At 59.9% G+C, this 19,906-nt stretch overlaps 1 protein-coding gene across 2 annotated transcripts in view; it reads left to right on the top strand.

Moving 5' to 3' along the window:
• The window catches only part of PTPN14 (protein tyrosine phosphatase non-receptor type 14), a 75,556-nt gene that overhangs the window by 26,868 nt on the left and 28,782 nt on the right, over nucleotides 1-19,906 (top strand). For both annotated transcript variants that reach the window (XM_055144544.1, XM_055144543.1), the window contains exons 2-3: nucleotides 9,034-9,305; nucleotides 14,243-14,412. In XM_055144544.1, coding sequence (XP_055000519.1) covers nucleotides 9,132-9,305; nucleotides 14,243-14,412 — 344 coding nt within the window. In that variant the 5' untranslated portion in view covers nucleotides 9,034-9,131. The remainder of the gene's footprint in view (nucleotides 1-9,033; nucleotides 9,306-14,242; nucleotides 14,413-19,906) is intronic.

The following is a 19,906-nucleotide window of genomic DNA, read 5'->3' as shown; positions in this document are numbered from 1 at the left end:
TACTGGCTTTCCAGAAGAGGGTGTTTGGGAGACGTGAGCATTAGTGTCTCGGGGTCAGCTCCGTAGGGGAGCTCGGGCTGTGGGCTCTCGGGGACATCTGACTCTGCAGTGCAGGCCTGTCGAGTCAGAGCTTGGCCCAGTGTGTGCTGGCTTGAAACTCGGCCCCCCCCCACATGTGTGGGGGGGCACTCCAACCCTTGGGCCTGTCACCTTGGACTCGGAGGGAATTTTTGAAAAATGACATTAACACTGTGAAGATTGTTTCAGGAGCAGACTACGAAGATGTCCACTAGAGATGGGACAGCTAGTAAGGCACTGGCACAAGACTGACCCTGGCATTGGGTAGCAGTGAGCCTGTCAGAGTGCTCTCTGAGCACAGAGCCAGGAGTCAGTCCTGAGCCCACAGGTTTCTTGTCCCAAGAAACAAAAACAGAGAGAGATGTTCATGTTCGCCTTCTCTGCCCGTCTCCCTTGCGACCTCTCCCATTGGGGGCCACCACAGGCCGCTGAGTCAGCGTGTTCCGCTCACTTCTAGGAACTGCATAAGCCCCAAGTTACCGGCAGTGCAGAACTGCTGTGGCCGTGGCTCTTGCTCAGATATTCAGTGGTTTTCTGCACCCCACCCTCCAGTACCACTGAGACTGTCTGCAGCAACCTCACACAGACACCTTCAATGATTGTTGCTTTTTCTGTCAAAGTATGTTTCCCAAAAACACCTCTTCTGAGTTAGTGTGTGTGTTGGTGGGGGTGGGGGGTGGGGAGATCGTCCTAGTGCACAGGGATTTGGGGCCACCCACGCTGCAGAGAGTGGGGTTGGTTCCTACTCTTGCTCATTTCCCGGGAGCTGTTATTATTTTTGCTGATGTACAAAGGCTTTGGCAACTGGTGTGTCCCCCATGCTGCTGGCGTGCCTCACCATTCTTTCCCTTTTGAGGGGAGGGTGACATCTCCCAAGCAGTGCTCAGGACATCTGGGGACCCTATTCGTGATTCTTAGCCACTGGACTGATGGTTTTGTGCAAGAACCCAGTGATGGTGCATTGCCCAGACCCGGGAGTGCCGGGATTCCCGAACTCCCTCAGCAGAATTGGGGCCTTCAGGGCTGCCTCTGGCGAGGCCCTGGGAACCATGTAGTGCCAGGAATTGGACCCAGCTCAGGCACACACAGGCATGAGCTCTGACCACTGTAGGCCATGCTTACACAACAGCTCAGATCAAGAATGGAGGACATCTCTGTGTCAGCCCAGACATCTGGTCCTGTGCACCCCTTGGATATGCCGTGGAGCCACAGTTGAAAATTGTGTCCAGGGGCCAGAAAGATAGTACCGAGGGGAGGACATTTGCCTGCACCTGATCATTCGGGTTCCCCAGGCCTTGCCAGGATTAACTCCTGAGCACAGAGCCAGGAGTAATTCCTGAGCACCGCCAGCTGTGGGCCAAACTTACCTATCCTAAAAAAGAATAAAAACTGTATCTCTGGGGACCACAGCATGCGACTAGAAGACCAGCCCGCAGGAAGGAGGGCTCAGCAGGGAGACAGGCCAGCGGGGAGAGGGGCGGGCAGCCGCACGCACAACGAAGGGTGCACACTCATAGGTGCGGAGGGCATGCACTCGTGGGGTGCCGAGGCTGCACACTCACCTCCTGTTCTGCAGGAACTCGAGACCACAGTGCATGGCAGCTGTTTCCCCAGCAGCTCATGCCTTGTGGGGTGCCCGCCCCCCGCCCCCCTTCCCACGCTCCAGCCCTGCCCCGGGAGCTCGTCTTCAGTTTGAGAAGCTGAGGGTGACTGATGGGCCGTGGTGCACTCGGGGCACGTGTCTGCCCTCTGCAGCCTCACGGGCTGTGACCCTGACCTCGGAACGCCCCCTGTTGGCCCCTGTTGACCCCCGTTAGCCCCCGTTGACCCCTGTTAGCCCCCGTTGACCCCTGTTGACCCCTGTTGGCCCCACTTTGCCTCCATGTTTGTTGGCATCGTGGGACTCAGAGTGCTTGGCCCCCTCTGAGCCGGTGCTGGCGTGTGATCAGACACCGTCTCCGTGAGAACCAGTGTCAAGACTGGCTCAGGATGGCCTCGCAGTGCAGGTGTCCTGCCTCGTGCCTCTGTGTCTGCCTCCTCATTGTGGAGAAAACAGAGAAAGGTGTCTCCCGAGCTGCAGCCCAAGATAACCCCTAATCTCTCTCTCCCACGCACAGATACTTGCAGTCACACTCACACACGGACACACACACACTCAGACACACAGACATGCACAGCCACACACACTCAGACATGCACAGACACACAGACACACATACTTACACAGACACACAGGCATACACAGATACACACATCCACACACACATAGACACACACAGACACATAGACACTCACATGCAGAGACACAGACACACAGACATGCACAGACACACAGACACACATACTCAGACATCAGACAAGAACAGATGCAAACAGACACACATACTTAAACAGACACACAGACATGCACAGTCAGACACGAACAGATACAGATGCACGTACTTACACACACAGACGCACTCACAGACATACACACACACACGTCCACACACAGACACACAGACATGTTCACACGCAGACACACACAGACACAGACACACTTGCAGACACACACACAGACACACAAACACCCTTCAACACTTGAGCTGATCCTGCTGCTTAGAGAGGGTTAAGGTGGGCAAAGCCGGGCTCCAGCCCCTCAGCTGAGCTGATGGAATGTTCCGGTTGGGCCTTTCCTGCTTCCTGATGTCCAGGGGCTAGAACTCTTCATGGACCCCCACATGGGCACATGCTAGTGCGTGTGTCAGACAGGGACGCAGGATACTCTGATGGGCTTCCTGTGTGTGCATGTGTCCAAACACACAAGCACTGGGCATGCGCACACGTAGTATTTGTATGAGTTGCTTTGTGGAGCGTGCACATGTGCATGCATGTCTTTTGTAGCACAAGCACACAGCTGTGTGTGTGTTCATGGCACGTGCACACATGCAGATGATTGGAGAGCACGTGCCATCTGTTTAGGGCATGGCGGTTCTCATGAACTTAGTGTGTAGCTAGTACACACAGGTGCGTGTACCTGCACACACAGCACTGCCCCGCATGGCTCCTGTGGTGTTGTTACATCAGTGGGGTGATGCAACTCTGGGCTGACACGCGCCCGTACCTGTTCTCATTCCTTCTCGCCTCTGAGTCAGCGTCTTGGCATGGCCAGGGGTGGCATCGTCCTCCGGAACCCGCTGGGCCGTGCTCCTGACTCACGCAGGTGTCGCCTGTCTGAAGCACAGAGCCCCTTGCCTGGCTCCCCTCACCCCATCCCGGTGCCTGTAGCTGCTTGTTTGCATTCCTGAGTGCTCTGGGTCCCGCTGCGAGGGCGGAGCTGTGCCTGTAAATACCCCGCATGTTGTGCTGGCCCATCCTTACCCGCCGTGGGCCTCAGTGGCCTCCGTGGCCCAGCGGCCTTCACGGCAGGGGTGAGGTGTGAGCTCAGCGGCCCTCACAGCAGGGGTGAGGTGTGGGTGAGGTGTGAGCTCAGCGGCCCTCACAGCAGGGGTGAGGTGTGGGTGAGGTGTGAGCTCAGTGGCCTTCATGGCAGGGGTGAGGTGTGGGTGAGGTGTGAGCTCAGCGGTCTTCACAGCAAGGGCAAGGTATGGGTGAGGTGTGAGCTCAGTGGCCCTCACAGCAGGGGCGAGGTGTGACTGAGGTGTGGGCTCAGTGGCCTTCACAGCAGGGGCGAGGTGTGGGTGAGGTGTGAGCTCAGGGGCCCTCACGGCAGGGGCGAGGCGCGAGCTTGCCAGCCCAGCACGGTGCAGTGTCTGTATCTCTGTGCACTCAGCTGCTCCCCAGCCCCACGCGCGGATGCTCCCGTCCCCTCAGTCCACAGGCCAGGAGGAGCATCCGGCCGGGGCGCATGTGGCTCCATGGTGATCTTTGGTGGCCGTGAGAGACTCCGGCAGAAGGTGGGGGACCAGGAGGTGCTGGAAGCGTGGCCCTGGCCCTGGCAGTGAGGACAGTCCAGCTGCTGTTGGGACAGGAAGCGACAGGAGAGTTCTTCCACCCACGCCTGGGGGAAGTGGAGGCAGGAAACGGGAAGGGAGGGAGAAGGCCGGTGCCTCCTGCTCTGGGGGCCTGGCCCCGCTCAGCTCATGTGCGGGAAGGGGGGCTGGCTCTGGAAGAGGCACTGAGGTTCCCTACTCTGGTCTAGACAGCCATCGCTGAGAACTGCTAGGTGAGAGCAGTGTGCATGCGTGCTGTGTGTGCATGTGTACGCATGCATGTGTGTGCACGAGTGCTTATGGTGTGTGGGCATGCACGGCCGGGACCCCAGGTCTGCTGCTGTTGGGACAGAACACAGTACGGCCGAGGAAGGCCACTGGTGGAGACCCCAAGCAGCCCGTGCCCCACCGCGTGTCTGGGGGCCTGCGTGGCACGCCTGAGTGGGCATTATGGGGGGTGGCAGGGTGTGGACAGGAAGGGGGACGATGGCGTGTCCTCTCTGGCTCCGGGAAGGGCCCTGGAGATTCCTCCTGGGACCTCCGGGGATCTGGCCTGCCTCGGGGCCGGGCGCTTCCCCGAGCAGCTCGCACAGGGCGGGGTGGGCTCTGGGCGACAGACAGCTCCAGGGCCGCAGTGCACCACCCGCACCTCCTCGGAGCTCGGCTGTCCCTGTCACCACGACACTGAGACTCCCCGGCAGGCTCAGTCCTGGCGCAGCACATGGAGGGGTCCCTGAGCGCCGAGCCCGCCGGGACCCCTGTTCCGGCCACACGGCTGCCGTGGCTCCCAGCCCCCAGGGAACTGCCGGCCCTCGGAGCTCTCGCTCTCTCTCTGGCCCCTCCCTCATTTATTATTGGGATTGGGGGCCACGCTTGGCAGTATTCGGGGCTTAATCTGGGGATCTGTGCTCAGGGGTCACTCCTAGAGGGACTCGGGGTCATACAGGGTGCCGGGTCGGCTGCACCCAAGCAGGCGCCTCAACACTAGACCTTCTCTCTGGCCTTAAAAACCCAACTTTCTAAGCACAGTTTTTTTTTTTCCGTTTTTTTATTTTATTGAATCACTGTGAGATAGTTCCAAGCGTTCATGTTTGGGTTACAATCTCACAATGATCAAACACCCATCCCTCCACCACTGCACATTCCCCACCACCAATATCCCCAGTATACCCGCCTTTCCCACCCTACCCCTGCATCCCTGGCAGACAATATCCCCCATACTCTCTCTCTCTACTTTTGGGCATTATGGCTTGCAACACAGACACTGAGAGGTCATCATGTTTGGTCCATTATCTACTTTCGGCACACATCTCCCATCCCGACTGAGTCCTTCAGCCATTATTTTCTTAGTGATCCCCTCCTTATTTCATCTGTATTTTCCCCTCCGTTTATGAAGCATGCTTCCAGCTAGGGGGCAATCCTCCTGGCCCTTGTATCTACTGTCCTTGGGTGTCAGCCTCATGTGATGTTATTCTATACTCCACAAATGAGTGCAGTCCTTCTATGCCTGTCCCTCTCTTTCTGACTCATTTCTCTTAGCATGATACTCTCCATGTTTATCCATTTATAAGCAGATTTCATGACTTCATCTCTCCTAACAGCTGCATAGTATTCCATTGTGTAGTTGTACCAAAGTTTCTTTAACCAGTCATCTGTTCTAGGGCACTCGGGTTGTTTTCTGATTTTGGCTATTGTGAACAGAGCTGCAATGAATATATGGGTACAGATGTCATTTCTACTGCTAAGCACAATTTTAAGCTTGTATGAAACTGGAGAAAGTGTGCCTCGCTTGAGTGCCACTTCTGGCCAGCTCTGCCTCCCCCCACCCTCCCGTACTTTCCCCCTGCCCCCTAAGGCTCTCCCCCTGCCCCCATGCCCCCTCCCCCCGCGCTCCCCACTCCACCCCCCCTCAGGCAAACTCAGACGACATGGTCCTCCCCCACACCTGTGACAGGTGTGTTCTGAGTGCCAGGGTGCTTCAGTGAGCACATACAAACTGTGCTCATGTTTCGTGTCTCCTGTGGTGTGTGTGTGTGTGTGTGTGTGTGTGTGTAGGGGTCACCCCAAGCAGGGGCTGGGAAAGAGTTTTTCCGAAGAGCTGCAGGGCTTTGTCAGTGTGCTCGTCCTCCCGGCCTGGCTCCCGCAGCCCCTGACAGCCGGGGGCGGCCCCTGTTGGAGACTCTGGTGCTCCGGGCGCTCTTGGTTTTGGGTGCAGAGCGTGTAGACAGCTGAGCTGTTTTGGTGGCTCTGTTTGGCCTTTGAGGATGGGGTGGCTTGTACTGGGGGGCCTGGGTGATGGCTCTCAGCCGGGAGCCTGCTGGGGCTCTGCTTTCGCCCTTCCCAGCCGCACCTCAGCCCTGCAGAGCTGCAGAAGTTTGGCCTCTGACGAGCACGTGCGTGGACACCCCACGTACAGCATGGCCTCGACCCACTGGGAGCACAGAGCGCCACACCCAAGTGTCGTGGCTGCCACCTCCCTCCCGGGGGCCCGGGGGAGGTGGGGACAGCAGTGCATTATTGTCCACCTTCCTGCCAGCCGGGTGGGGACCGGGCACTGACGTGGGCACTTTCCAGCCAGCCTCAGGCCAGCTTTATGGCTTCCCTGCGCCTCCCCTGTGGCCACTCGTGTCCTAGCCCCCCCCCTCCGCTCGGCAGCCGGCTGAGGACGCAGGGCCAGGGGCTATGGCGGGGGTTGTGGGGTTCGAGGAGCAGGGCAGGAAATGGGAGTGGTCCTGGGGTCCGGGGCTTGAAAGAGATGCATGTCCCCAGCTCACGGCTGCCACGCGCGCAGAGCGGTGGTGGCTGCGTGTCGCCTTCTGCATGGGTGGGGGTGCCGGAACTGGGTGCGGGGAAACAGAGGCCGTGAGGGGGCGTGCTGCACGGTCAGCAAGCACAGAGGCAGCCAGAGGATCCTTGGAGCTGGGAGTGTCACGGTGACCGGGGAAGTGAGACTGACAGGAGCCCCACCCCCCTCGGCGGCCAAGCCGGGGTTTCTGAGCTGTGCTTTGGGAGCCCCCAGCCTTGGCTGCCCGGGATTGGCTGCGTGGATGGAATTCAGAGATTGGAGAGAACGCCAGTGCAGTTTCGGGACCACAGCTGGGACGGGGCCGGGGCTCGAACCTGGGGCTCCAGCCTGCAAAGCCCCTCCAGCGCTCAGCTCTGTCCGGGCCTTAGGCTCAGGGCGGTCTGCAGCAGAAGCTGCCAGGTCAGTGCTCCTGTCTTGGCGAGTCACCTGCTTTCATCTGCAAAGGGAACATGCTTCTGCAGCTGCAGCAGAAGCTCCGAGAAGACCTTTCGACCACGTAGAGCTCCTCTTCTGGAACTTTCCCCGGGAAGCCACGCCATGCTTTCCAGCATGGAACTGGACTGTGGGCAGCTGCGGGGACCTGGCCAGGTGCTGCCAGGGTGCCCCATCTCACACCCAGGCCTGGCTGCACAGCTGTGGGAGGTGTGCGGGGAGCCACTGGCTGCAGTGCTGGCCACGTTCCAGAGGGAGGTGGTGGCCGTGGCAAACGGCACCGTGCCAAGCTCAGTGTGAGTCGGTGATCTCAGGACGCACCTGGAGGGGGTGCAGGGGAGCATGGGACGAGCGCTGACGAGAGGCTGTGATCGGGAGGCCTTCTGCTCCCCAAAGTGCACAGGGTGCGTCTGTGACTGATGTTCACGGAGATCCCGTGCCACTCTGGAGACCCACTTCTGTGTGAGGGGACACGGCCTTTGCCGTGTGGTGTCACTGGGGGACTGGCCGAGCTGTGGAGGTCTCGGGCTGCAGAGGGGCACCGAGACAGACCTGCCTTGCAGATTCTCGTCACTTGTTCGGGGGTGGGGGGACACTGCTCGGGGCTGTCTCCCTCCTCAGTGCTTAGGCGCCCTCTGCGGTGCCGAGGCGGGACCCTGGCTGCGCCGTGCAGGGCTCACCCCGTCCCCCTGTGCTTGCTCTGCTGGCTGTGGACCCCGTCTCTGACCGAGAGCTCTTCTGTGCCCTGCTCCTTCCGGGTTCCTGCCAAGTAACTGAGTAACCGGGGGTGGTTTGGGGCAGACTGTCTCCGGCGCCAGCCAGTTGCTCTTTTCTGTTGCAGCCCAGCTGCCATGCTTTCCTCAGTGGCTCTACACGTCACCGCACAGGCCCACCACCGCCCCGTGTATCCAGCGCACAGCTCTGGGGGGTTTGTTGAGACTTTTTTCTCTTCCGGCTATCCTAAGCTCTGTTCGGGGGGGCCCTACGGTATCCCCCAAATTTGGCCAACCAGGCTGGACACTTTGATACTTGTCCTGAGGGGTTGGGAGGAGTGCAGGCATTGCTAGGGATGGAATCTGGGGCCCTCATTCAGCACCCCGACTCTAGACTGACTCCACGGCACTGTGGGGGGGTGTGTGTGTGGGTGTGTGTGCGTGTGCTGCTCTGAGACCCCGCCCAGCAGAGGGCCGTGTGCCAGGAAACTTTTGGGCGGAGAGTGAGCCATACCTGACAGTGCTCAGGGCTCACTCAGCTCTGTGCTCAGGGATCATTCTTGGTGGTGCTCAGGGGGACCATCTCTGGTGTCAGGGATCAAACCGGGGCCTGCAGCATGCAAGCCACATGTCCTACCCACTGTGCTATTACTCTGCCCTTCCTTACACCTTCTCTGTCACGCCCTTCCCCGATAGGTTGCTCACGAGTCAAAAATAGAAGAGGTGTCTTCTTGTCCTACTGGTGGCCACGGTGGAATGCTCATGATTCACGTAGATTGCATCCGCGGCTTCCGTGCTTTCCTCTGCACAGAAAGCACGGCCCGGCATTTCCGAGGGGCTCTGTGGGCAGTTGTCAGCTCTGAGACACCATGTCCGATGGATCTGGCTCCTCTTCATTTGCAGGACGAGGCAGGGGGGAGATGCCGGAGCAGCTCTGAGACCTGTTCACTGAAGCCCGGCTGGAGCTCTCCAGAGTGTGCGGGCTGCGGGTCTGGAGGCTCAGGGTCCGGTGCAGGGGACACTGCGCCCACTGCTTTTCCCACCTGTGACCGGCCCACTCTTACCTTCACAGCGCTGCTCCAGGGGCCCAGGCCGGGCATGGACACGGCTTCCCGCCTTGGGAGGAGCCGGCTCGTCAACTGCTGAGGCGGGGGACAGCACCACGTCACCATGCCTTTCGGCCTGAAGCTCCGCCGGACGCGGCGCTACAGCGTCCTGAGCAAGAACTGCTTCGTCACCCGCATCCGCCTGCTGGACAGCAGCGTTGTGGAGTGCACGCTCTCCGTGGACAGCACCGGCCAGGAGTGCCTGGAGGCTGTGGCCCAGAGGCTGGAGCTGCGGGAGGTGAGTGCTGGTGCATGTGTGTGTGTGTGGTGTGGTGATGCCTGCCTACACATGTGACGTGTGAGTGCATATGTGTGCATGAGTGAAACAAGCACAGGTGTTGTCTGACTGCTCATGTACATGCATTTGGGCTGTGTGAGCACAAATGTGCACAGACGTACATGGCTGCACTGTGTGTGAGTGTGTTATGTGAGGGTGGCACACACACGTGATGTGTTAGTGCATGTGTGTATGCATGTGTGGTGTGAATGTGCGTGTGTGCATATGTGGGTGAGTGCATGTGTATATATGTGATATGTGCTTGTGTGTATATGCTTATGTGTAGGGACACACCTATGTAGCTACATGTTTATAGTATGTAACCATATGTGTGTTTTCATGCTGTGTGTATTCCTGTGGCACCTGCCTTGTGCTTCAGGCACGTGTGCATGTGTACCCGTGTGCCTGGGCGCTGGGGACCCTGTAGCCACTTGTGTCTTGGTCTTTACTCACTTTTAGAAGAGTGGGAGGTTTATAAACTGAGTGGAAAAGGCAGAGTTCCCACATCCTCCTCGCTCCGCTCCGCCCAGCCCCCTCCCCCGTGGTGGCACGAGTGGTGCAGCCGATGACCCCCGATGCACCCTCGGCACCTGCTGTCTCCGTTCACGCGCCCCCGCAGCTGGTGCCCTGCCAGGAGCTCTGACGGTGGGTGATGGCACCATCCAGAGCTGGGTTTGGGGTTTGGAAATGGTTTCACGTATGCTGCCGTAGCCCGGCCTGGTCCTGGGTACGCGGCCAGGGGGCTGAGGATACATCGCTGCTCCCAGGGCCCCTGGAGATTGGCGAGCAGGACAGACACCTGCGCCGAAGTGGGGGAACAGGAGAGAAGGCGGAATTGCTAGGGACAGCCGCGCCCCAGGCCTGGCCTGTTGTGTTTCAGGGGAGTGTGGCTGGCGGGTGGACCTGGCCACGGCCACTGCGAGGGGCGTGCCTAGGAGTCCAGCTCAGTCTGCAGAACGAGGTTTCTGAGGCAGGGCCACAGACACAGGGGCTCATCCCCACAGTGCCCTGCATTGTGAGGGTGCTCAGCAGATACAGGGAGCCAGGGGGACCCTCACCCCCCATTTATCGGGTCCCCCAGGGCACAGATTCTGGGTCGGATCAGCCCACCACTTTAGTCCCTGGGGTGGACAACAAGAGGGAGAGATGATTTGGGGGTGCCTTTCAGCTCTCGTACCGCAGGGTGGGGGAGGTAGAGGCAGACCCTTTGTGCTCCCAGAGTCAGCTGGCCTCCGGGCATTGTTGCCGGGCCTGAGGCTGGAGACCTTTCGCTTTCATTGATTTCTGTTTGCACCGTGGGAAAGGCTGACTTCCTCCCAGGCCGCCAGCGGGGTAGAAACTGCACATTTACAGTATTAAGGGTGGCTAGTGTTCCTAAAGTTGCAGACTACGTTTTATTTTCCTTCTTCCTTTGGGGACTGGTTTGGGGCTATCCCCAGCGGTGCTCAGGGGCTGCTCCTGGCTCTGTTTGGGGCCACACTCAAACAGAGTGTGGTCCGCCCTGGCCCTCAGGCCTCTTAGTGAAATTTGCTGTAGTGTGTAAAGACACATGCACGTACACACAAGCACACATCACATATGCACACCTGCACTGTGCTCACGTGCTGTAAGGAGGTGAAAAAACCCAGATGGGCCAAGGCTCCGCTGATGGCCAGAGCTGGGCGGCCTTTGGACCTGGCTGAGAGCGCCATGGACATCTGACCTGTGCCCCGTGGGAGTCAGGCCACGTAGTTCCTGGGCACCCGTGTCTGTTCTCCGGTGCCCACACTGTGGCGCAGGTTGTTGCCCCAGGCCTTCCCCGTGGGGCACGGGCGCCTTCTCGGCCTGGGGAGCGAGTGCTTTCTCTGGCTCCGGGGCTCAGGTGCCGCTCGCCCAGCTCGTTCCGCACTGCCAGTAGATCCTGGAGTTTATCCCTCGAAATCGCCTGCAGATTGACAGGGGTCTGCAGGAAAGTGGGGCCCTCCAACAGCAGCACTGGCAGGGCAGACTCCCCCCCGCCTCGCCTTCCTGGCTGCCTCGGGATAGCACCTCTCACCACCCCCACACCCGAACCCTCTCCCCGGACCGGGTGCACGGTCTGCTCTTCTCTGACCTCCGCCCGAAACCCCAGGAGCTTCCCTGGCCTCCGGGTGCAACCGCAGCTCCTGCCGCTGCAGAGACCATCTGGCTTCGCACTCGGGCAACATGTTTCTGCTGCCTCTTTTCGGCACAGCCCCTGCCGGGTCCCCACCACCCCTCGGCGGCAGCACCGAGCCTGCATGCCAGAGTCTGTGCCAGAAACTCAGAGTTCCCGTCTTTCTTCTCCTATGTCAAGGGAGGGTGGGCGGGGTGACCCTGATTTCGGGCCCGGGAGAGCGTGTGGGCTCCGTCCCTCCTGCCCAGAGAGCTGGCTCTGTCTGGCCCTCAGCTCGAAACCCAGCCATCCAGGTGCCACCGCGGTGGGGCCCGGCGTGTCCTTGGCCTGGAGGAGCAGATGCCATCGGGAATTGCTCACTGTATCCCCTCACCCTGTGGCACTCGGCACCCCACTGGGGCTGCAGCTGGCAAGGCCCCGAGGCCCGTCGAGCTGGTTCCCGCGGGGCTGGGGGTTCCACGGCTGAGTCAGAGACAGTGGGCTGTGTGGAACAGGCTGAGTTCTGCCCACGTTTGCTGCAGACTCGGGGACACTGGAAAGGGACAGCAAGCAGGGGTCTGAGGAGTGGAGAGGGTCTTTCCCGTCTGCGGGCTCCTTGGAGGGGGAGAGAGACAGAGACAGAGAGAGGCAAGGAGGATACAGAGGGAAGGTGGGGGTCGGGGAGAGGCTCTGAGTGTCGTGGAGCGGGGTGGCTGCAGCCCACAGACCACACTGGCCCATGCCCCTGACACTAGGTCTTCCTGCCGAGAGTGTGCCTAGAAGGTCTTGCCACTCACACATGGGGAGAGGCCGGTCGGCTAGTGATGACGGCGAGGTTGCTGCAATGACGACTGGGAGTGTTGGTGCTGATGAGGGTTTGACGAGGGAGGGGATGGTTTTGGTGAGGGTGGCGCCTGGCATTGGTGGATCGTGTTAGTGACGGGGTGGTGTTGCTAATATGGGTGATGGCCGTGGCGATGGTGTTGCTAGTATTGGGATGTGTGAGGAGAGTATGGATGGTGCTGGTCAGTGACGGTGACCGGAGCAGCAGAGTGGCACCGGAGAGCCCCAATCATGCAGCACTTCACATGGACACTCACATCATCTCATGATACCCCTCACGGAGCCACCATCGCTCACTTATGGATGAGCAAATGCCGAGGCTCTGGGGGTCTCGGAACTTGTCAGGTTTCAAGACAGTGACTGGGGATGCTGGGCGATGGACAGGGCTCCGAAGCCCGCCTCCTTCACCTTGTATGTTCTCAGCTCCCTCAGTCCTGCTGGCACCGTGAATGTGCCCACAGAGGCTGGAACATGTGTAGCAGGATCACAGACCAGTGAAACAAGGCTGGCTGAGTGGTGGCATCCCGACCTGGTGCTGTTCTCTGGGCATTCCGTTGCTTGAGAAAGGCACAGGTGCCGGTGTGGACCTGCCTTTCGGAGGGTCATGGAGAGCAGCTGAGCCGGCCAGAGGCCCCAGGAAAGTGGAGGTCTCTCGCATGAAGCCCCTCTGAATGTTCACTGCAGACATTGCATTGACGGGGGGTACTAGGGGCTAACTGGCTAAGGACGGGGGGGGGGCACAGGAAGTAAACAGAGTTAGGAGGGGAGTCATGATGGGACCGAGATTGAGAAACCTTGGTTTAGAACATTGGGCTCCGTGACTGTGGTAGGCAAGGTCACATGTGGGTGTGTAGTCATGCAGAATCCAGACAGGTCCAGGTTTGGTCATTGGTTCTGGTCTGTGGTGCTGTCGGGGAGTGGGGGCAGCCAGCCCGAGTGGGGACCTCGGTCTGCCCCAGGAACGCCTTTGGAAACGAAGCATTGTCTGGAAACGTGCTTCTGGAGGCAGGATTCCAGGTGCACTGCCAAGCACTGGAGGCTGTAATTGAAATATGAAAGAATACTTCAAACGCTGCCTTCTCTGGTTTTGGCGATTGTTGTGCTAATCCCAAAATCCTCGCACGAATTAATGTAAAGACAGGATTGGGTGCATGAAAGTGCCTGTTTCAATCATTTAGCATGTTCCAAAGGCAGCCGCTGGTGGCTCCAAGTCCGAGGGTGCGTCTCCGACTTTCATCTGTCAGATCCCACCACAGTGGTCCAGGAGCAGCCAGAGGGCTGCCGTGGCAGCTGGCCGAGGAGCCCCCCGCGCTCCAGCTGGAGTGGGGTGAGATTTGCTGCTGCTCGTGCATGATAAAGAGGCGCAGGGCGGTGCAGCTTCAAGCCCGGCTCCTTGGTTTTCTCTGCTCGACACAGGCGCCTCAGCTTCTCGACGGGCAGAGAGTGAGTTCAGTTCCAGGCGGCGCCCGTCAGGACCCATTCAGCTGTGCTCAGCCATGGCCCAGCTGGGGCTCCTGACCCCTAGTTTAAGAAACCGGGCCTTCAAGTGCACGAGGGAAGGTCGGTTTTCCACTAAAACCTGGGGGTGGGCCTTCTTGCCTGCAGAAGGTTGTCTTAGATGCTGAGAAATGCGTGGCTTTGTGGCAGGTGCCAGGACCCCGCTGGTTGGTAAGCGAGAGCGTCAGGCAGCCCACAGGCCCTCAGGAAGTAGCTTGGGCCTGCTGGGGAGCCAGCAGTCTCTGAACCCTACCCCGTGCCACCCCCTCACCTAGTGGACTTGGTTGGAAGCCCCGTGGACGGAGCAGTGGGCTCTGCCAATCCGCCCAGGGCAGGAAAGAGAGGTGGGACAGGTGTGGGCACGACGGTGTCCGGAGCAGGGCCTGGGGCCTGTGTGGCCGGGAAGCAGGAGCTGACGATGCCTTTACTCTCCCCTTTCATCTAGACACACTTCTTTGGCCTCTGGTTTCTCAGCAAGAGCCAACAGGCACGGTGGGTGGAGCTGGAGAAGCCGCTGAAGAAGCACCTGGACAAGTTTGCCAATGAGCCCCTGCTGTTCTTCGGGGTCATGTTCTATGTGCCCGACGTGTCCTGGCTCCAGCAGGAGGTCACGAGGTAGGCGCTGCCCTTCCCCCTGGTTCTGGTGAGTTTGGACCCATAGGAACCCCAGATAAAGTGGATGAGCCCACTGATTAGGGGCGTGTATGTGAATGCACACATGTCTGCACATGTGTGTGCACATGTGTGCGAGTCTGTGTGTGCAGGTGCGTGCACGGGTGTACGTGTGTGCCTGTGAGTGCACGTATGCATGTGTGTGCATGTGAGTGCACACATACGTGTGTGTGCCTGTGAGTGTGTGTGTGTGCAGTGTGTGCATGTGTGTGCCTGTGTGTACGTGCATGCATGTGTGTGCGTGAGGAGGGGAGGGTAGTCTGCCTGTTGCTTGTGGCCTTAGCTGTGCTGTTGGGGTCTGCATGGCTTGTGACTGGGTCTCCTGTCCATTCTCATCATTCCTTGGAGAAGCCGCTGAAGAAGCACCTGGACAAGTTTGCCTTGTCCAGGTGCTTGGGACTTCCTTGGGAGTCCCGAGCCCAGTGGAATTCTGTGTTTGCAAGTGTTGATGGGAAAGTGTGTGCAGTCGACAAGCTGGATTCAGGGGGGCTTGGCCCTCTCTTTCCATGATGCAGGTGCCCCCTCCCAAATCTCTGCAAACAAAGTGGCTTCAGGCCAGGGTGGGGGCGAGGGGTGGTCCCACCCTCTTGCTATGGCCTTCCTGGACACGACACATCCCCACCGTCTATACACTGAAGGAGGGATTTGCGGCCACCTCTGATTCTGCAGCTGAGGACACCGTATTGTTCGCTTATTGGTAGAGTTTCCCGTAAATTGCCCAGTGGGTGTTCCTGGGCGTGCAGGGGACCGTGAGGCCTCTGCTGTTTTCTGCCTCTGACCCGCCTCACACTTCGGGACACTCTGGAAGCAGGACGGGGACCGACTGAGAGGAGCAGCCGTGTCGGACTTGGCCTGGGCTGATGTTTCCCTGTGGAGTTTCTGAAACCAGGACAGGCTTCACGCGTGCGTCTGGGCGGCTGACGCCATGTTTCTACGGGCAGGCCCCAGGGCCAGCGCGTCCCTCTGCGATCCAAGTGCTGTCCAGGTCCAGTCCTGTGTTCCAGAGCGACAGCCCACCCAGTGGGGTGGCTCGAGAGGCTCCGGCCTCTGGGCAGCCCGCGGCCAGGCGCTGTCGCCCTCTCCCTGCGCGCACAGGTCACTCTCCTGCCGCCCCGCGAGACGGCCCCTCTAGCCGCTGTGGCTTTGTGAGTCCCTTGGCCTGTGTGAAAAGCCCCTTTCCTGCCCCTAATTCAGCATGAGGTCACGTCCTGTTTGCTGTCCTGCTGCCCTCCCCGCGGGCGCCGAGAAGGCCGGTCTGTGCTCTGGCTCCAGGGCTCGGGCGGGGGGACAGAGCCCCGCGTGTGGGCCAGGCACCCGGAGCTGTTGCAGCTCCTTTCTCCGTGCTGACCAGTACAGACAAGTCAACTGTTGCGCATTTGGGGTCGCTTGTACGCGCGTGTCCAGGTCCGGTCAGTGGCTTCGTAGGCCAGCGTATGAGAATTGTTGGGGTGTGCGGGAGGAGCCCCAGCACTGCTGCTCCCCCAGCCTCCCTGCCCCGCCGGCCGCTCTGAGTGAATACTTGCCTAGAAATGCAGAACTGGTGGTTCCTGGGGCCAGCAGGGCGGCCCCAGCAGGGCAGGGCTGGACTCGGGGCCCCAGGCCCGCCGGTGCACTCTCCAGCTGCAGGATGTCTTGTGTGCCCGAGAAGGGACATTGATGGGCATATCTTGGCATCATGGAGAGCGGACAGCGTGGGCATTCTTCTGTTTGTCTGTGGGGCCTTGATCCTGCTTGGTTTGGGGATCACACTCTAGTGCTCAGGGCCTGCTCCTGGCTCTGTGCTCAGGGGTCCCACCTGGCAGTGCTCAGTGGCCACCTACAGGGCTCGGGATTGAAGCCGGGTCTCAGTCCTATTCTCTGACCTCTCTGGTGTGTGCGCGCGTGTGTGTGTGTGTGCGTGTGTGTGCGTGTGTGTGCGTGTGTGTGCGTGTGTGTGCGTGTGTGTGTGTGTGTGTGTGTGTGTGCGCGCGCGCGCGCGCAGATAGGCTGGGACACTTCTGACTTTGGGCTCTGGGCTCATCCCTGCAGTGGCCTGGAGGTGGGCACTTGGGGGTGGCCGTGGTCTGGGCAGGCCACCCCGCCCACCGTCTCTCTCTCGCTCCCTTTGTTCCTCCAGCTCTTGTGTGTCTGGAAACAGGCAGCCTGCAGGCCTGAGTTGGAAGGCAGCAGCTTCCAGGCAGAGGATTATTCGTGGCATCGAAGAACCCTCTTGGGGCAGCTGGAGGGGGGACGGGTCAGCTGCCGACAGGCCCTGCAGCTGATGCGAGGCCTCAGTCTTCCTACTGGGCACACGTGCTCCTGTGCGAGGGGAGAAGGGAGAAGTGTGTCCCTGAGAGAAGGCCGGAATGCCGGGTCGGTCCTGAGACCCTCTGGTGTGTGGCTGGTGACAGAGGCCTGAGAACTCAGCACGTGGCAGGCAGGAGGGAGCCCTGGCTCAGCGTCCCCAGCACCACTGAGGCCCCCACATCTAATGTTACCCCCCAGAGGATGAACCCACCCTGGGCCAGGGAGAGGCGCTGGCCTTGCGTGTTACCCACCCCGCTTTGATGCTCCAGACCATGTCAGGTCCGTGAAGTACTACAGGAATGAATGCTGAGCACCACTAGGTGTGGCCCCCAAACTGGAAAAAAAAAGTCTAGAAAACCCCATGCATGCTCCAAGTGCCCATGTCTGAGGTGTTGGACATTTGTGTCTGCCCCGCCGGCCCCACCGTCAGAGCCGGCACTGTCCCTGGGACCAGCCCCGTACTGGTACACCTGCCACTGCTCTCGGAACAGTGGGTGTGTCTTGCCTGGGGGGGCGACCTCGTGTTCTCCTGGGGCACCAGATTCTGTGGGCCCCCGCCACCCCCATTCCCATGTTGATCTCATTTCTGCCAAGCTGGGGGAGGGTCGAGCCCGGGGATCTGTGTGATCAAAGAGGGCAAAGTAAACAAACGCCTGCAGGGGAACAAAAATAAAAATCTCACTATCGGTGCAAATGGCAGCAGGGAGGGTGCCCTGGAAACCAGTTCTCTCTGGACCTGAGTCACTGGAAAATCCTGTGGAGATGAGATAAAACCAGAGGAATTTCCTCCTGTTCCAGCCTGGAGACGCACATGGGGGCGGCTTGTCGGGCCCTCACACTGAGGCACTGGGGAGTGAGTGAGCCCTAAAACACAGCAGGCGGCTCCCGTCTCCCTTCTCTGGAGGGCCAAGAGCTCAGCTAGCCCCACAAACCAGAGTTCTGCTTTTGCTTCTTTGCCGGCCACCTGCAGTGCTGTGCCTGGCTGTGTGAGCTGGGGGCTTGGCCCTTACCCCAGCCCTGAGCTGGCCCTGTCAGGAATGTTGCCTGACGTTGGAGTGATCATTCCAGTCGGACCCAGTGCCCAAAGAGTGCAGGAAGAAGTCAGGCTTTAAAAGAAAGAGGCATCATTGGTATTTCAGGACGAGTTTGAGGGTCCAGCTCACTCCTAACACCGGCTTTAAAGCAGGATCGATGACAGGGGTGCGAAATAGGCCGTGCACGGTGCGGAGAGCGAGTACGAGGGTTCGGGGCTTGGCTTTGCGTGCAGCCAGCCCTGGTCCATCCCTGCCACCATGTTGGCTCCCCCATGCGCTGTCAGGAGTAGCGCCTGAGCACTGCTGCTGTGGCTGAACAAACAAGCCAAACCTTCGCCTTTCAGAGGTCCGTGTTCTCAGCCCGAGGCGGATGGCTCTCGTGTGCCCACGGACACTGACGGTGCTTCCCAGACCTCTGGGAAGGGAGCACTCAGAGCTGCTTTTGAGCATTCTTGAAAATCGTTTTTTGTCTTGAAGGTATTTTCAGAGTAGACTTAATTTTCAGTGCCAAGTTTGGAGCGCCAGGGGGAGAAGTCTGTTTCTCCTACAGGCAGAGCCTGTGTGCGAAGCCCCGGGGCGCCGTTGCTGGGCTCTCCACCATTCCTTTTTTTCCTTTTTTTTTTTTTCTTTTTGGGTAACACCTGGCAATGTACAGGGGTTACTCCTGGCTCTGCACTCAGGAATCACTCCTGGCGGTGCTTGGGGGACCATGTGGGATGCCGGGAATCAAACCTGGGTCGGCCGCGTGCAAGGCAAATGCCCTCCCCGCTGTGCTATCGCTCCAGCCCCCGTGCCATCATTCCTGAGTAAGCCTGTCAGCTGTCCCGGGCAGCCTGGTGCTGAGGCCCCCTGTGCTCGCCGGGCTCGGGGCTCCCCATCAGATGCCACGGTCACCGGGATCAGTGAAGGTGCGTGAGAGCGAGGGTTGCGTGCAGAAGCATCTGTTTCCAGAGCTGAGGAGCTAAGGACCCCACAAGGCACTTTCCCGCTGGGGGTGGGGACCAGGGGGCAGGGTAGGCAGGGGAGAGAAACCAGCTCCCAGAGAGGCCGGCGTCGGGGCCTGCCGGGGCCTGCCCGCTGCGTTACAAGTCTGCTAAAGACACCCACTTCCTTATAAAGGACTCTCAGGATTTGTAGGGGTGTCACTATGATGGATGGGATTGGGGAGAGCATGTCGGTTTCAAACCTGGGTTTTAGGAAGGACGGGGGAGGGGTCGGGGTGCAGAGGCAAAGCTTGAGCACCCTTTGCACCACTGTTTCCTTGACCTCTGCACTGGGTCTGTCTCTCCTGGGGTGGCACTGTGGGCGGGGGGGCAGGGGAGAGTGGGTGGGCAACGCCTCTCCCTGCTTCTGCCCCCGTCACCCTTCAAGCTGCTCTGGGGGTGCAGTTTAATTCCACTGCAGGATGCGGTTAACAGAGCCAGAGGGAGGCCCGAGGGCTGACCAAGCCAGGGCAGGTTTTGCCTGGGGAACGCCCAGGGCAAACCTAGGCTCCACTGGGTCCCCAACGTCACTGGGTTAGTGATGCTCCCCCACCTAGGACCTCTTGTTGTGGCCCCGAAACAGAACGGAGTGGGGGGAATGACGAGGCTCACGTTGGGCGCCAGGTTGCACCAAGGAGCCAGAGTCTGCTCTGGGGTCCTGGCCACGCTCCCCGGGACAGTGGCGGCAGGAGCCTCAACCCTGTCCTCTCACCCGGCCCGGCTTCTGTCTGAGCACTGCATGCGGAGTGTCAGGCACAAGCCTGCAGCTGTCGCGGGGAGGAGTCGGGACTGTGTCCCCGTCACACAGCCACAGCAGCAACAGTCGGGCTTGGAGTGGTTTGAAGGGACCCGGGCCCGCAGACGTGGCAGAGCCCCGGAGAGGACGCACAGAGCCTCCGGAACCCTGGCAGACCGCCCGCCTCAGCCGCCAGGGCCATGGACCTGGCACGGCTGAGTTGTGTTTAAGGGAGGAAGTGACTTAGAAAGGGGCAGAGGTTCCCCGGACCAGGCTCCAGTGGGGTCGGCTGGAGAGCTCGGGGAGCCCCAGGGGCCCAGCTTGTCCACAGAGCACGGGGCTGTTTGCAAGGAGGACAGCAGGCGGGCAGAGAGCTTGGGGCTCGCTGTGGCAAGGGG

Source organism: Sorex araneus, chromosome 7 (assembly GCF_027595985.1).
Source record: "Sorex araneus isolate mSorAra2 chromosome 7, mSorAra2.pri, whole genome shotgun sequence".
Taxonomy (NCBI): domain Eukaryota; kingdom Metazoa; phylum Chordata; class Mammalia; order Eulipotyphla; family Soricidae; genus Sorex; species Sorex araneus.
The sequence above is the reverse complement of the archived record's forward strand: the minus strand, read 5'-3'. Positions and strand labels throughout refer to the sequence as shown.